This window comes from Rissa tridactyla, chromosome 4 (genome assembly GCF_028500815.1).
Source record: "Rissa tridactyla isolate bRisTri1 chromosome 4, bRisTri1.patW.cur.20221130, whole genome shotgun sequence".
NCBI lineage: Eukaryota > Metazoa > Chordata > Aves > Charadriiformes > Laridae > Rissa > Rissa tridactyla.
Window position 1 is genome coordinate 74,572,779 of NC_071469.1, and position 17,911 is coordinate 74,590,689.

General features: G+C 45.6%; 1 protein-coding gene across 1 annotated transcript; it reads right to left on the minus strand.

The window, feature by feature from the left end:
• Positions 1–4,504: 4,504 nt before the first annotated feature.
• OSGIN1 (oxidative stress induced growth inhibitor 1) lies at positions 4,505–15,718 on the minus strand. The gene is made up of 6 exons (XM_054199604.1): positions 15,576–15,718; positions 11,138–11,240; positions 8,475–8,611; positions 7,969–8,160; positions 7,563–7,654; positions 4,505–6,905 (listed from the first exon to the last, which is right to left on the minus strand). The coding sequence occupies exons 2-6, from the start codon at positions 11,220–11,222 to the stop codon at positions 5,912–5,914; spliced, it is 1,500 nt and encodes a 499-aa protein (XP_054055579.1). The 5' UTR covers positions 11,223–11,240; positions 15,576–15,718; the 3' UTR covers positions 4,505–5,911.
• Between the last annotated feature and the right edge of the window lie 2,193 nt (positions 15,719–17,911).

The window sequence follows — 17,911 nt, forward strand, 5'->3', positions numbered from 1 at the left end:
CACTGCAGGGGACGGCTTGAACCCGGTGCAGCCCGTGGTGCTTCCAGCACTGCATCCCCTGGCACATCCACATTCAGCATCCCACCGCTTTGCCATTGGCTTGCTTTTGCTAGACCTTAATGTTTAAACCGAAAAGTCCATTTATTACCCCAGATAAACATCAAGGAATTTTTTTCTGACATACAAATTCCCTGCCTTTTTCAGCCGAAAGCTCTACCGGCCAGTTTATTAGCTTTGAAAGCCTCTGAGACCTCTGCTGACTCGGAGTTACGGTAATACTGGATAACTCGGGTATTAATGCCAAGTTGCAAATGAGGTTTGCTCCGCTGGGCTGGCTCTCAAAGAGAATGAATGTTTTAGGCCTGAAACTGTGTCTGTGGTCTCATAAAAAAAGCACAGCTCTCCTGGTTTTGTATTTCTCTGCCATTAAAGGAATGATTTCATCCTGCCCTTTGCTCATCATCTGGTTAAGGTTTGCCTCCCTGGCAAAAGGTTCAGTGGGCTATAAAAGCGCAACTGAAATTTGGAGACTTACCCAATATAATACCCTAAAACCCCACACTTCGTTGTCAGCAGTAACTTTACACCCTCACAACCCCTCTTGATCCGCCTCTTCATTCCTGGCTTGCAGTGAGCCGCTGTTTCACCCAGCGAACCCCCTCTGACCTGGCCCCGATGTAATGCTGTGCCCAAACCAGCTCTGTTTACCCCCAAAAACAGCGGGGCTGGCACCAAAAGCCCCGTCCTGGCCGCCCAGCTGCATCCCAGTTCCTAAAGGTGGTTCCCGCGGTTATTTCACCAGTCCCTTCGCTTCCAGCAAGACCCAGATGTGGAAATTCACCTGCAGGGTAAATATCTTAAATAAATAGTGCTTTCACCTTCCAAACCGGGTTTCCCGGCTGGCGGTGATGCCGGTTACGGAGCAGGGCCACGCTGCCCGTGCACGCCTGCTGCCTGGCTTAGGATTCCCCTCCTTTCCCTCATTTCCAGCCTGCTGCAGCACAGCTGTAACATCAGGCAGAACCGTCCGCGCTTCCAAGAAATGAATGCGACCAGCAAAAAATTGGGCTGGAAAACAAAATCCATTCTGCTCCCTTCGCAGAAAGCTGCCTGCTCTGCGCCTCCTCGGACAGGCTCCTGTAAATCGATATGTTGGTATATACCGGCACCACCCAAGCTCCCTGTGGGTGCCCATGTGGAGCAGAAGGGAACGTTCATACGGCCAAAGGCAGAAACGCTGTGAGACGTTCTCCTTGCCATGCCAGAGCGGAATCTCCCTGTCTCCGAGCTGCACAGCGGAGGATCCAGGTTTTGTCCTGGTCCTCAGGGCTTGGTCCCCAGGGATGGCAAAGGAAACTCTCCCTGAGCAGCGGATCCTTGCAACTTCCCAGGCTCTGGCGGAGGTGGGATCCAGCCAACAAAATTTGCCTTCCCTTTTCTTAACTCCCCACTTCTCAGATGTTTTTCCCTGGAGCCGCCAGGCTTGGTTCCAGCTTGAAACCCCTTCTGCTAGAAGACCCCCCCTCACTGCCCCGCTCCCAAGTGCCCCCCCATTACAAGCACAACTTGGGAGCTGCCAGTCAGCAGTGATGCGCTGGCTGCTTGCCTGCACACAAATATCTATATTTCACAAATAAAGCAGGTTAATTTAAGGCACCGCAGCCTGCAATAGCCTGGCAGCTCCCTAAGGGTCCTTATAAAGCTAAGATTTACAGCATCATCGGACTTGCAATACATCATAATGCTCTGTAGACCTTTTAAATAAGAGCGGTTTGGCCAAGACGTGGCTGGATTTAGTCCTGTGCTCAAAGACAGAAGCGTGGCCAAAAAAAGTGAATGCTGAGCAACCAGAGGGGTTCCCAAGAATGAAATAATATTTTACTGAAATAATTTCAACCCAGATGATACGTAAAAGACGGCTCCTTTTAAAAAGAAGATACCTTCCCCTTCCTTTGAGAAGTGAAAGCTCACAACGAACATGCTCCGACATCTCCTAAGTCCTTCACCAAAGCAAAAAGTAGCAGCAGTAAGTTTGCACGTTAATTGCATAAGAAAAGGTACCTGAGTTTAGACTTGTACAGTCAGTTCTGCCACACCCGCAAGTGTGTTTATTTAAAACACATCAGCCTTGACTACAAGGACTTGCTAGCACACAAAAAAAAACCAAACAAAAAACCCCCACAATTCTCTTTTTTTGGTCTTGTCGGCAAACTTCAAAGCCTTGAATTTCTGCTCTGGGTGCATGTTTTTCCTCTGTTCCTGGCCAGTGCCAGTGGGTCTCAGGAGCTTTTCTGCAAAGACACGAACTGGGGACTGATGAGTTTGTGGAGGAAACCAAAGGAGGCCGAGGAACTCTGAAGGACAGAAAATGGGTGCCCAACATGGAGCCCTTGTCGTGGAGTGATGACCATCACCTCTCAGCGGCAGCCAGAGGTCTGAATAAAAATAACGTTGCTCTACCCAAATTTGAGCAGAGCAGGGAGCTGCTCAAGGCTTCCCAGACTGACCCACTCTGGTCGTCATGTCTGCAGAAGGTTCCCCCTGGGCAACAGGGAGGGGACACCGAAGGACTTGCAGGGGACAGAGAAAGGAAGCAGGGCGATCTCCAGTTTCAAACAGCCAGTGAACTCGCCCAGGTGGCCAGCTAACTGCACATGGGCCTCACGTGCAGCAATGGAAACGGTGGTGAAAGCGTTCAGTATCTCGCCTGACAAAGCTGCGTCACTCCCACCAGTGGCATGTGACGGGCAGAACGCTCAGGAGACTAGTTTTTTTCCTGGTCCCATCACATGCTGTATGTCAAGGTCATAATGCACGGGTGAATCCCACACATAACAAAGCCGGTATCTGTTGACTCTCATGGCTGATGTTTTGGAACAATAATTCACATTTGTCTCCCTGGATACAGAGAACTGAACGACAACTTGGATTAGCGCTGCACAGCCTTGCCCCGAGGACTTGTCATTGTTGATGAGGAAACCACTACCTCTGCCATTGAGATCCTCCGCTCCCACATTCCTCCAGGGCAGAAAGTAGGATATTTTCTAAGCATCAGCTGTAAAAAACCACTTCCCTTCCTGGTTCTACGTAGGGCAGGCAATTAGCTCAGCCTCTTGGACAAGAAAGCTGGCTATTTAAAACACGGCCACTCAAGCTCCCCCAAAGCAGGCACAGGCTGCTGCCCTCATTAGGAGCTCCCCAGTGCAGGGCAAATGAGATCATGGTCATGCAACACGGGATACAGGAATGATCAGCATGAACGCTGTGACCTTGACCTCAGTGACGGGAAGAGCAGCATTTCACTGACGCCAACCCTACACCCTTATTCCAGCACACTCCAATGGCCCTTGGTTGGTTTTTTTTGTTTGTTTGTTTGTTTTTTTAAGATGCCCTTTGGCTTTTGTTCTCCACTTCGTTTGCTTTCGATGTAGGAATTTGAGATTTGGCCAAAACCGGTATTTTTAGAAAGGTGATCACCCATTTCTTTCTAGCAAAGTTCAGCTGCAGGAGAGGAACAGCACAATCCTGCACTGGCTTGGGACCTGGTTTAGGGGAACACAAGGCAGGGCGAACAGAGTACCCAAACCACATGGTTCTGTGCCATCTTATATTATCCACACTCAGGAATCCCCAGATTCAGGGGAACAACCGTCACCTCATTTAAAGCAATGCTACCAAAGAGAGCCACCCCTCCGGCCAGTGGCAATTAGACCAGGAAACTCATCCACACCACACATCTGCGCCCCCAGAATCCTGGGGGCTCTCCAGTCTCAGCCTTCCAAAGAGAATGAGGATGGTGTTTTAACACCTTGAGCCAGACTCTTCTCAGAGCTGTGCAATGAAAAAAAAAACACAAACCAAACAACCCCCCCCCCAAGATGCAGTGAATAAACTGCAATAGGGATGCTTCAACCAGAGAAGAAAATGGCCCACAATTCTCAACAAAGGTGGTCAGATGTTGAACAAGGCAATCAAGTGTTGCTAGTGCAATCTCCATCCTGGGAGATACTCAAAGCTTTCCCCGATAAGGCACTGAGCAGCCAGGTCTAACTTCAAAGTTTGCCCTGTTTTAGGGTTGGACCACAGACCTTCAACAGCTCCTTCTGATCTAAACTGTCTTATTGACTTACTGGACTAGGCCCTGACTCAGGATTTCTCCAGAAAGGAGACAACAGCAGGTAACAGGAAAGAAATCTAAGATCCCCCAGGCAAGAACGTGCTTGGCAAAGAGCTTGGTTTCCTATTGTGTTTTAACCTCACAGAAGAGGTGGATACTCCAAACCCCTCTACAAGGGTTCCCCATCCTGCTGGGGAGAGGAAGACGCACAGAAAGCAAATCCATAGCGGTGCGCTCCCGGGGACGGGAAAGCTGCTGGATTGAGCAGGCACAAACCACAAGCTGGTGCTGGCCAGGAAGCCGAGGAACAATTCATTAGATCTTCTCTGCGTCAGAGATTCAAAGTCAGAGTTAAAAAAAAAAAAAAACCAAACCAAAACCACAAACTAAGTCTGAAATCACTTTATTGACAAATCTCATACAAGAACAGTCAGTGGCAAAAACATTTGAGCGCGATACAGCAATACCACACGTACACGCTTCGTACATCCCAACCTGAGGGCGATTCATTTACAAACAGCTTCTGTCTCCACATACTCGGCTTTACAAACACAAGCAGCATCCTGCCCCATCGGTGAGTTTCAGTGCAGCACAGGAAGCAGAGCCTGTCTTTACACCAAAGATCAGCCATGGCTCCCATTTTTCCTGTGAAAGGTCCCACAGGTCTGTTGAGAATGCTCTCTGCAACACAAGGCATCATTCCCACCCACCCCAGCTCATCAAAACACTGACTGAAAGCCCATCACAAAATGTTTTGCCAATACAAATCTTTTAGAAAACTAGTATTAAAAAAACCTGCTGTATGTAGCATAAAACTATCAGAAAGTGACTGTGCCAATTCCCCCTCTACAGAAATAGTATTCTTTAGAAAAAAAATAATAATAATCACATTACATTAGGAATTCATACAACGTATAACATATTGCATCTTTCTGAAATCCTCTGTGCAGCAGAAGCCCCACACAGCACCTGGGCAGGTACATACAGACCCGTTGGTTCTGCTGTCTCTGCAGAACAGCAGCTGCCAAGAATTCGGCTGTTGCAATTTTAGGATTTCGAAAGTAGAAAGCTGCAAGATGGCAAACCAAGTGTTTGTAAATCAGTATCACTCCTTCTCAAGAAGGAGGGGGAAAAAAAAAATCCAATCACAGGAATCCCTTGATTAAAAAGATACTGCATATCATTTGTTGCTGGTGTCAATGAGACAATACAGTTTTGACTGGTTTTATGTCAGTTTTTGTTTGCAGAGTACCACTTCATGTGCCAGAGGTACCTGCAACATCTTTCAGCAATTTCTGGCCTAATAGGAACATACAGCCAAGCTACGGGAGCTAATAAAACCACATCGGCTTACTCTGTTTCATGAAAAAGCTACTGTAAGACACTGAGAGACACAGGGCTGTCAGCCTGCTGTCTGGAAATAATTAACATTGATTGTTCCCCAATTCAGTTTTCAGCAACCTGGAAGGTGTTGCACAGAAGAGCAATCCATGTCTTGCCCCCTGTTTTTCCAGGCGCAAGATTCAAAGCCCCTGTAGCCTTTATGCACAGCTGGGCTGGAAAGGAGCTGAATCCCCAGGGCCTGAAGGCAGTGCCGTGTGTGAAACCCACTCTGTGTGGTGACTTAACCTTCCCAAATAGCTCAGCTACTAAGAACTTCGCAACTCCCTGCATAACCTTGAGGAATACCAGGAGCGGGCTTTACATGTGAGGATGTACAAATCAGATGACCTGCTTCTCTAAGAAAACAGCAGTAACCCAGACACAGTTAGCGCAGGGATATTTTTTGTTTTGTTAGGGGGGATTTTTGTTTGCTTTCTTTAACAGAGAGCTGGCAACAGCCAGAGCCCCCCCCTGCACAAAGCGTACAAAGTTATCTCCAGCGAGAGGTCCTAGAGCATACAGCCCTTTCTCCTGAGTGCATTCATAGGAGAACGGGTCAACATCTATGGGATTCCTCTTTGGATTGACTGGTTGGCCACTGTCCATTGCCAAGTCGATGCCGTTATTCGGCAGAAAGGAGAGGTTGGGGTTCGAGCCAGTTAGAACAAGAGCCATGGAAATTTTATAAACTTTCTGGTAGCCATTCTTGTCTTGAAAGATACATTTCTTGTCGTTGCCGAAGGATAGCACGTGATGCTCAGGAAGGCTAACGTAACGCTCATAGGGCCCAGCACAAGCAGCTGACTGTTCTTTCATCATCTGATGGACTTTGTGGTATTCAGGGTACATCATTTTGGGGAGCTGGTTAAATATAAGACCCGGATCAGTGACTCGTCTCCGAAATACATGGATTACTGGAATATTGCAATGGTGAGCAAGGAGAATCGCATCAGCAGCTGTCAGACCAGCACCTACAATCAAGACTGGATCTGACATGATGCCAACAGTGTTGTTCTTCACGGCTTCCTCCAGGGCAGACAGCTGGTGATGGACATAGGAAAGGTTCTCTCCCTTGACCCCAAGCCAAGTAGGACTATCGTATGTTCCTGTCGCTAAGACCACATTCTCTGCATAGATGGAGAAGGGCTCTTTAACGCCTTTCACAGTTTTGAAAAATCCATCCACCTGGAAGACCTCCGTACTTCTCTCATTGAAGCTCCAGAGCGAGTCACTATTCTCCTGCAGATCTTTCTGTGCATGGCTGGAGATGCTCTCTGCACTCACTTTCCTCACAGAGGTCACAACAGTACCAGCTCTGAAATTCTTCTGCAGTCTTTTCCTCACCACATAGTGTTGGTAATATTGAGCAATGTCTTCTGCCGTGGCTCTGTTGTTTCTGAGGCCTCTGTAATACAGTACAAACAAAGGTCAAGCAGCAGTTAAGTAAGAGGCTGAAATTTCTCCCCTCTTCCACTGAATCTATCCTAGGGCCATCTATCCCGGCACTATCAGAGAAGACTTATCTAGTTTCCCTGACTTCGGCAAAGTTATTCCTGGTACATAGAGCTAACACTCGGGCCCACAAGCTGTTGGACATAGGCACAAACGAGCAACCATGTTCTTAGGGATGGGATTCCTGCTAGAGAAAGCTGCCTTTCTCTTGCATCTTGCTTCCATTCCACTTTTAACTCCTAGGCTTTTTAAGATTACCCATTTCGAGAGCAGAAGCACCCCAGAGACTGCACAGTAGCTGAGCTGACTGTATTCGTCATTAGGGACGGCAGCAGAGGACACACAAGTCAGATGACCATGCCTTTTCCCAGCTTTATGCAGAACTCATGGTCACTGTGATCCACCTCCCCAGTAGGTGTTGAGAAGGACACACTCCAGGCAGCACGGCAACTTTACCTGAATCACTGAATGCAGAATGGACTTTTACTGGGGGGTGGAAGGGTGTGCTTTCTCTCCCTAGAATCATCCATAACAGATGGGTAGCTACACTCAAGGAGACCACCCCAGGCTCCCAAAAAACCTCTGGATGTTTGCCCCATAGCTATCTTACCTTCTCTTTTGCTTCAGCCAGTCTTTGAACGGGAGATCTGGGAGTCCCATCCATTCACCTCTGCTCAGGGTAACCATAGAGCCCTCAATAGACTGGAACAAGAAACACAGCAAAATAGCTTTCAGTTATTTAATGCAAGAGGCAAAATGCAATTTTGTCATGTTTCAATACAGCACAGATCAGGAAATCAGTGATTTCCTCTGATTCGCTGTCATGGATGAAACTCTTCACATCTCCAAAGAGACCAACAGACTGGAAATATAAAAAGCCTCTCATGCTTTTTTCCTTTTAAACCTTTGCTTGTCTATATACGTGAAATCAAACGTGGCTGACTGGCACATAGAGGAGCTTTTGCCTCTCCAGTCAACACATGCAGCCCCAAGCAGTTGGGTTTCAATTCACTTACATGCCAGGCACCTCCCGGAGCATTTCTGCCAAGGACCAGGTGGGGGATGGCTCTTTCGGTCTCATGCCACCAGGTGAGGACAGATTCTGCTGTTCCACCAAAGTCTGTGTCTGGACGCTGAAGGGTATCAAACAGAAGAGCCACAGGGCTGTGGGATCGTCCCTCCAAGCCTTCAGATAGATACTCCAAATCCTAAGGAAAGGCAGATCAGATGCTCAAAATGCGTGTCCTGCCAGGCAGCAGGCTGCTTGTTACTCTGGTATTTCCAGGCAGTGGTTTTGGTGTTCTGTGAAGCTCATTTACTGGCACACAGACCCTGCTATTGCCCAAGGACTACCTCAAGAGACAGTAGCAATGCTGGCATTTCCTACAAGGGAGATCTGGACAACTAAAAGTACTTTGCCTAAGGCTTATTCTGCCTGTGTACTTTGAAAAGTCAAATGAGGTTATCATTTGTACTCCTAGGACACTTTATATGATGTTATACTGTTTCTCTTTACACGAACCTGGTCCAAAATGGAGACATCTGGTGCCTCTTCCAGTTTCCTCTGAAGAATGGGATGAGGATGAAGAGAGTCTCTTTTGAAGTATGGGATGTAGCCTGACAGCAAATATGAGAGACAGATTCCTGAAGGTCCATTCCCTAAAAAGACACAATGGAGAAGAATTTATACTCCTGGAGACAGAGCAGCCCTTTGAGGAATGTTTCTAATATCCAGGACCAATTCAAAGGGCATGAGACCACTATGGATACAGGTGAGTTTCTATTCCAGGTTAACCACTGACCTATTGGATAGAGTTGGGGAAATCATTTTACCCTCGTACGTCCCCTTCTCCTCCTCAGTTGCATCTATTTGCATTGCAAGGTCTTCAGACCTTGCTGGAGAGACATTGGGTTAAACATGCCAGAGGTTAACATCACCTGAAGCCTGAAGTCTCTAGCATGCTGATGAATTGAGTTACTGCTCATTAGCATCTTCAAATGTTTAGCAACTGGTCACACACTGACTGGGGGGCCACAGCTCTCCTGGATGCACATTTCACACCAGTACAGGGTATTTCATCATGCACAGGATACAAAGTCCAGAAAAAACAGTGACTATTGAAGTGAAGGGGAACCGCTCTGCTCAGCAAGAAATCCCATCTAATAAGGGATATCTGGCAATAGCAGTTTTGACTAACGGGTTTTGAGGACGCGTTCAGCCCCACCATGGTACTGCAGGGAGTGTGTTAAGGGAAAAAAAAATAAAAGTCTCTGCCACACCAAGACAATCCCTCAGAATACAGCCCTTTGAGCAGGCTGCCGAATGACTGAACTCCTCCTGCTGACCACCCAACAGCCAGTGGAAAAACTTGATAGATGTGACGCCAAAGCCCAGTGAGAGCAGCCCGTGGAAAGTTTTCACATGGCTGTTGTCCAGCATGTTTAATGTTTTACGGCGTCTGCATAACTAGGTGTCAGCTTCCCCAGCTGCTCCGGCTCTGCTGCTCACTAGTGTGTGACTAACCCCTGGTTCCAGCGTGCAGTGATGATACAGGGGCGGAGAGCTGAAGTGACACAGCAGGCCGTGTTGACACAGCGCCCGTGCTGCGTGTGTGAGCGACTGGAGCAAAGGCTGCTTCGTGGGGATGAGACAGAGGGAGGCTCGGGCTGTAAAGCCGACAGGGGGCTGAGCTCTGAAGGGCAGCACACACCACAGCTGGGGTCAAAGTCTGCTGTGCTGAGCAAGGACGGCTTCAGGTCAGTGTGTGGAATATTCCACTTGCAGGAAAACTTATCCAAAAGCAATAGAAATTAAAAGCAAACTAAACCGCAGCTAAAGTAAAAGATAACACTTTTCAGCTTACTTCTTTGCTTTAGCAAGTACAAGGAGGTGCCTAAACCAAACTGAGTGCACACACCGCTCAGAGACACACGCAAAGTATTTACTCTGAACCACGTTTAAGTTTGATATGGATGGTCACAAGTACAGCTGCCTCTGGAGCTCCAACTATTCTCGAAAGCAACTGCTTTGCTGAGGCTGCCAGCAGAGCGGAGGGAGCTCACATCCCGCCTGGAGCGGGGCCTGGGGATGCAGCTGGAACCTGCGTGCAATGTCCAGCTGCAGTGAAACAGCTGAGCTGCTTCAGTCCAACAGCCTCTTCACAGAGCACATCTTCACACTGCTGCGACATCTCCGCGCTGGATCTCTGTATAGGTGCACTAGGGACGTACCAAAACCACCCTCCCTCCCACCTCCAGACTCGTACAACTGGGCAGTACAAAGCCACCCTCAGACTAGAGCCCGCTGGCAGGAGTGTCCTTGTCAAACTCACCATTAGCAAGGACTGAGTGTGATTTATGTGGTGCGCTAACTTTGGACTAGCTCTCCCGGGGGCTATAAATTAGATGACAGCTAAGGAAGGAACCTGGCTCCGCAAGGCATTTAAACACGTGCTCAGATGAACAGGGTCCGGCACCTGCGCTGGAGCAGAGCCCGCGGCGGGTCTCAGAGGGGAAGGCACTGACATCACCGCGAGTGCTTCGCCCCAAGAGTCACCTCCCATTACAAACCTCCCCCCTTGCAAGGGAGACGAGACAGTTACTGCCTAACCTGTCTGCTAAACTGCCAGAAAACCCACAGCTTTTTACCATTCTACTACATCCATCCAAAAAAAAAAATATATCAGTGTAGCTGACTTGCATTTTAAAATAATTCTGTGAAAAGTTTCAAGAAACTTTAACAGCACCTGGAACACTTTCTAAACACACTTAATGGGGAGGGAGATAAAAGATCACATAAACACACCTCCAATTCAAGTACTACAGATAGCAAATCAACTTGCTGTGAAGTGATTATCTGTAGTGGAAAAGATTTCAAACCCTTCTAAGTATCCAGAGAAAAATCAGGCTCAGCTGAACTGATGCCCAAAAGGTTACCAGTTTTACTATTTAAAAAAAAAAATATATGTTTTAGTTTGTCAGATACCTGCTTCCCTGCTTCCCACAACTCTTAGTGATCTTTCTCTTCGTACTAGGGAAAGTTTGGCTGTCAGGGAAAGGATGCAGAAACTGTGGCCACACATTTCTGGTTTGAGTGAGAACACACAGAACAACAGCTGAAAAACAGCAAGCCCAAAGCGACAACAGCAGGAGAGAACACAGCAATGCTGGCAGGAGAAAGCTCACCTATGATCACAACAGGCAGCGGCTTGAACCCGCTCTTATTTTGCGGTCTGGTCAATAATGCGTGCATCTTCCTGTCCGGAAGCATTTAGATCCTGGAGTCCACCTGTTGAAACAAGTAAGTTTTGAATTATTTGCCTTTTGGACAAAGAAGCCCATGACTTTCTACAGCTCACAAACCCAGGTTGATCTAAAGTATTATCCTTGCATTGCAGACCAGCACATTACACTTCCACACTCAGGACAGGACTACTTATCGTTTTCTCCTCTTGCTGCCCAAAAACCATAGGATGATTCCTGATTATACACCACACCAAAAAAAAAAAATGGCGAGAAGCCTTATCTTTCTCTTCCACACATGAATTCCAGTCCCTCCAGAACAGCCAGCAACTTCAGGAACCCTCCAACTACAGTAACTGAAGTGTTGCAGCTTGTTAATGAAACCATCACTTTTGCCTGTACTGTGTAGAAAATTGTCATAATTATCACAAACACTTCGTACTCTTTAAAGCAAATCGTGCATTTACTGATAATTGCAGCAAACCTCACTTAAGACTTCTGTGCAAAGGCTGGAAGCCTCCTGGCTGCATTTTCAAACACATACCATTCCACCACTACAGGGGTTTTTCGTTAAGTACTAGTTTAGTTCCTGAGCCTTCTTTGTAAATTTTCCAGAAAATAGAGAGTTCTAGGTCTGAACAGGTTAATAACAAGTCCTTAAAAATATACATCACAATTCTCTTGGAGACTAAGGTGTCATTGGAGCAGAATCTACAAAACTAATCATTATGCAGATATTCAGTGAACAGCAACTCAAAGCTTTTTGCCATTCCTGCAGGAATCCCACCACGTCAAGTAACGACTACTTTAGTTTTCCAGGGAATTCAAGTATACTGTCTCTAATCTAAAGAGGTTAAAAATATGTTTTTACCACAATAATAATGAGATTTTTAATTTTTATTTTTTTTTAAATTCAGCATAAGCTTTTAAGTTATTCTACAGAGAATACAGTTCTTTTATAAAAACACTATTGTCATTTTGGAAAGCTAAGTAAAAAAATGCCGCGAGTGGCATGGCTTTGTTCAGCAGGGCATGCTCTCCATGCCCTTTCCAAGCGCAGAAAGATCTTTGGCAAGCGCGCTGCACGCTCCCATCAGGTCTGGCACATCACCGCCTTTGACACAGGCATTGCAGCAAGTGTCGTCCTACAGGCGTAATGCTCCGCTTTAAAGCCTGACATTTACATCACCAGCAACTACAGTAACGCAGCAAGACCCTGGCGACGGAAGGAGCAGCCAGAAAAAAACCACAGGCAAGTTTAGGATTTGCAGAATTCCAGGCTTCCAGAGGAGTCTTGTAAGTGCATTTGCCTGCAAGGATGTGACAATTCTCACATTCCCCAATTACGGCCATTGCTGGGCTAGACAGAGCTATTCCAAGAGGACCAAGTTCATCTGAGTAGAGAGGCACATAATTAGTCTTGCAAGTTGAGTTCAGAACTAGCAGCTTTGTCCAAATTTTTAGATCACAGTGTAGTAACACTTACTGGTTGCCTATTACCACTCAATAAGCATCAGTCAAAGACTCTCATGCATTTTGCCTGACATGGCAAGAACCACTTAAAAGACATAATAGTCGTACTCTCTAATTCACGTCATTTCAAGCATCTAGCTTTGAAGCGAGCTGGATTTTAAGTAAACTTTCAAGGTTCCCAGTTTACCTGAGACTCAAAGGTAGCTGGGTGCACTACAAAAGATGAAGACTCCCATGTGTTGTGTCTATACCAAGGTGTGCATCAACCCCTTAAGGCACGTTGAGCCCAACCCCGCCAGCTGCAGGAGCACAGCCCAACCATCCAAGTATTTCCCCAGCTTTTTGGGTAGGTTCTGCCACAGGAACTAAAACCTGCACCACTTTCAGCAGACTGTTGTGTAAATTTACCCCCAAATAACTCCCCACCACAAAGCTCTGGAGTTGCAACTGGTAGAATCCAGCACTAGCACCTGGGATGGCCAGGGACACCAAGAGAACAGGACGCTGGTGTGACCAGTAAGGTATTCCCTCAAACCAGCTAAACCTCAGTACCTATCTGAAGCTTAGCAGAAGTTTCTTCTCCGTGGTAACAAATAAATCCTTCTCCATGGCTGCCCTACCCAAGACAACAAGTTCTCATTAGTTTTTCCTAATACAGAGCGCACCTCTTGTCTCTGTGAAACTATTGGGAGTCCAGAGAGGGAAAGCAAGATCTCTGGAAGCAATCTTCCAGGTTTCTGCTCCGCAGCAGCCTGCAGCAGCGTTCGCATAAAGACCATATGCGCTCCATAGACAGCGGTAACCCAGCAACATCCGTAACACTTTTGCTGGAAGCAAGGACTGCTGAACCGACCCGGCACAGCGCATGGCAACAGTTCCAGGAGAGCTGCAAACCCAGCATATAAATAACGAGCCTGCAAAGCCCCTTTGTAAGGCTCGGGAGCAAAGTTGTGCTGTTGTGTGCCAGCCTTTTTCTGGGGGAGCCTGAAGAGGACAAAAAAAAAAAAGGCTCAAGACAGCAGAAGTCAGGCTGGCACCCCTGCTTGCTTTAGAGGAAGGTTGCCTTGGCTGCTAGCCACCACACTAGCCACCCTACCCCACCCTGATAGGGAGCAAAGCCAGCAGCCACGGGCTTGGTGATAACACTGCCCTCATTTTGCATTCCTCCTCTATCCTGTAACTTCTGACGCACGCAAAAGGAGCATTTGCTGGAATTAAACTAAACTCTAATGGCTAGAGGAGCACAATTGTTATTCCAATGAAATTACTAGATCTGTGCACATACATGACCTTCTTTAGCCATGGTTTTATTCAGGATCTGGGTTCATGAAACCCCAGAATGACCATTGTAGTGCTACACGCTTCGTTTCCTGAAGTTTGACACTGGACAATTCTATCAAGATGAACCATCAGAGATGCTTCTGTTTACCCCGGCATGACTTCACAAATGGGAGAAGTCCCTTCTGCATCCTGTAGCTACAATTTGTAGCTAATAGTTCTTTTTAGTAGAAGCTCAGATGGTGAGCTTGTTTATTGACAGCCTTTTTTTTTTTGTATTTTATGGGAACAGCTATTCCCATCCTGTAGGCTAAACGTTTGATTTCTGGGGGTAAAACCGAGCTCAGAGCATCTCAGGCATTTCAGTTCCAAGCTGAACGTTCATTTTTCTTGCCAGTAGAAGTAAAGGGAGATTATTGTAAATTGGTGGGTTTTTTGGCAATCTTCAAATCAAGGGACTAGATATCCCTTGATAACCTGTCCAGCTAATCCAGCGTAGCAGATGAAAGCCTGTTCTTGCAGAGGCTATTGGAAAGAGCACAGGACACTAAAGTTCATTTCAAATCTATCCAGAACTAGTTAGTAGCCAGAGAAAGCCTGAGCTAGCAAGAAACCTAAGACTGCTCTTCTCACCCTCCTTTTACATCAGGTAGGCTGCCAGGCACTCACGCTTATTCAACTCAGCAATGCTGATCCCTGTTTTGGCTCCTGCTTTCGGCTTCCTACTTTAAATGGATATCTCTCTCCTCTTCATTTGGGAGCATGCTGCAAGCTCTGCAATTTATCTCCTCGCTGCTTCCAAAGCATTTCAGTGTCTATGTGACCTTACGTAATTTTTCTGGCTTGGAAAAGGACCCAGCTCATTCTGGGCCAAATTCCACATCCCTTCCCAACACAGCCTTCAGCCGGGAGGGACCGTCACTCACAAAGTTGGTCAGTCCGGCCCCCCAGTAGTTCCCGGCTGCACAACTGAAACAGGTTTTAAATGAGTAAAAGAAAAAAAGCAAAAGGTGTGTTTAGCAAGACAGTGACACTAAGTGTGGTCTCCAGCAGAAATAAAAAGCCAAGTTCCATCAGCCATATGCAAGTAGCTCCCCCTGTAACATCAATGAGACTTTGGCTCAAGTGTGGCCCACCAACTATGGCCCTTACAGCACATGGGGAAAGTTCAGGAGAGCAGTGGGGTCAGTATATATAAATAATGGAAGAGCCTGGAAGAGCTATCATGACGCTCAGGTTTCAACAAGAACAATGCTAACACAAAGGTAACGGTTTTCTTCAGCTTCTTTTCTTCACCAACCCATTCATTGCACCAGCAGTTTTTAAAAGTTTAATTCATTATTGCTTTTTAAAAAACAAACAAACAAAACCAAAACAAAACCAGAAATCTCAATAGCTTTTACATTTTATACTTGCCTACAAGTTTCAGAAGTTTGTTCCCACACATGCTCTGCATTATCATTCTTACATGCCAGGCCAGTTACCATACAACACACTTAAAGCATGTGGAAAAAAAAATAATCACCTTTATGGTACATAAAAAAAAATAACATCACCCCCGCGATATTCAGAAAGCAATGTTAGAGTATGCCGGACTAGAGCTCTCTACGTTTACTTGTAGCCTCCTTACCTTTGGCAGCAGGTCCGATGAGAAGCGAGATCTTCAGGAAAGCGCCTGTACAGTCAGGAAAGCCAACCAAAGCGCAAGCCCTGAATCCTGCCTCTGCTCCAGGACAGCTGTTTAAATATAGTAGGCTCCCAGCATGAAGAGAGGAGAGGAGGAGCTGAAACGAATGGAGGCGGAGCAAGGAAATTTCTTATAAGCATGAGTCAGCAGGAATATTCCCCTTCCCAGCCTGTGAATGAATGATGTAGTGATCTTCCTCAGTAACATTCAGCTGACTACATAACTACAGCAAAAAAAAAAAAAAAAAAAGGCATTTAGGGTCCATGCATGACAGAAGTCCTGCACTGAACAAATACCTTCATTTTTAGCCCTCAGGGCAAATTAAAACCTGAGGCTTCATAAAATGCAATGCTTCCTCTGGGAGAATTGGGTTTTTCCTCTGTATTTAAAAGAAAAGCTGCCAGTTATAATTAGAGGTGGCGATAAAAGTGCTAGAACAGCACTGTGTGCTTGTTTTAAAACTAGCGGTGTTTTTGGCCACAGAAAGGACAAGAAAACATGATGACTTTCTTCCTACCAGTCTGTGGTTTTACTTTCACCTTATTATATTATACAGCGGGTCTGTAAATAGAGGGTTCCGTTTATATTTTTTTTCTTGAGTGAGATAAAGCCTTATAAACCTGTTGCACAGTAGCAGTAAAATGAGTCAGACTGCGTCCTGTAAAACTTACAACATACCAGGATTGTCATCCAAGGTGTCTTACTCAATTCAGCAGAATAATTGATAAAGCTTGCTAAATTTAAAGTGCCCCTAACAAATGAAAGAAATCTGTGCCAAAGTGTTCAGTTCAAGTAGTTAAGTGCTGCATATTTTTATCTCTGAGGCCATCTATTTTGAAACTACTGTCTCCAGAGAATCAGGAGGACTGCTGATAACCAGTACTTTCAACCACGTGACATTAAAAAAAAAAAAACAAACAAAAAACAGTTGATAAGGAATTCTATACTCTCACAATCCACATCAAAGCAGGATACTTCATAATCTATTGTAATTCCACCAAAATAAGTTGTTTTAATAAATACGAAGCCATTGTTTTCACTTAAAATTTAACTAACAGCGATCCCTCGGAAAATCTGACTCAGTAAATACTTGTCAGACTGAGGGGTGTTTTGGTTTGTGTGGGGTTTTTGGGGGGGGGGTTTTGTTTGGTTGGTTTTTGTGTTTTTAAGGTCTCTTTATCCACAATAGCATTTGCACAGAGCTCTTAAGTAACTCATACTGATTTTTTATTTTTTTTTTTGACAGGAGCAAAGGCTTTTATATGCCATTATCCAGACATTTATTCACAAATAACAAACGTATTCATATCAGTCAAGAAAAAATTAATCTTCCAGAGAAACTAAGGCATTTGTTCAGTTAGGTGATTTATCACTGTCCTGTTACTAGTTTTTTCACAAACTATCTTCAATCTATCAGTATTTCATGACAAACGTTTTAGAGCAAAGACGTTCAAGGCCATGGCTGCTCATAGCATAGACACAAGAGGAAACGATAGGATGGTTTGTCAGGCTTTATAAGCAGTAAAATCAGGAATATTTATACATGCAAGCCTGCAGAAATAAAGTTGTCCCCTATGTACAAGGAGAGGAGATCCTCTCCGTCTCCCACTAGAATTTGGAAAACTAGAATCTCTGTTACCTCTGCAAATAAAGCCAGGATGACTTTCCCAAACCACAAGCTCTACCATATTTTTTGCATACAGTACAATTATTTACAGGAAAAAGTTAATGTACAACAATAACCCACTGTCCTTTATTTGCTTGTACAATAAGACCATTGAATACAGCGATTTGGGGGCTTCTTTTTTATAGATCTCCCAACCGACACATCACGTGGAATAGATATCAATATTCCTGTTTCTGCTTGTGTACCTTGCTTGGAAACAAATAATTCAGCCCAATGCTTTGGTCCACACAAACTTTCCAGAAAAGGAAGTAATTGTGCAATCCGCACTTGGCCTGGCAGCCAGCCTTTGACCTACAAATTTATGCAATCCACTTAAATTTTCTTCCTGATTTATCACAAGCAGCATCATTCAGATTAGTTCACTGCCCAAGTAAAAAGCTTATATAGAGACTCCCAGCGTGACTTTGCACCATCTCTCTTCACAGCTGTCAGAGTATGCAGCTGACCAACAATACTAACTTCTTACTTTGCACAAACCGACCAAAACATTTTATTCGTGCACAGATTTAACGGTCTTTAAAGGGCTTCAGATTTTTACAGAAAAAAAACAAACAACCCTCTTCTAAACGACTAGTCTATAGACTTATCCATG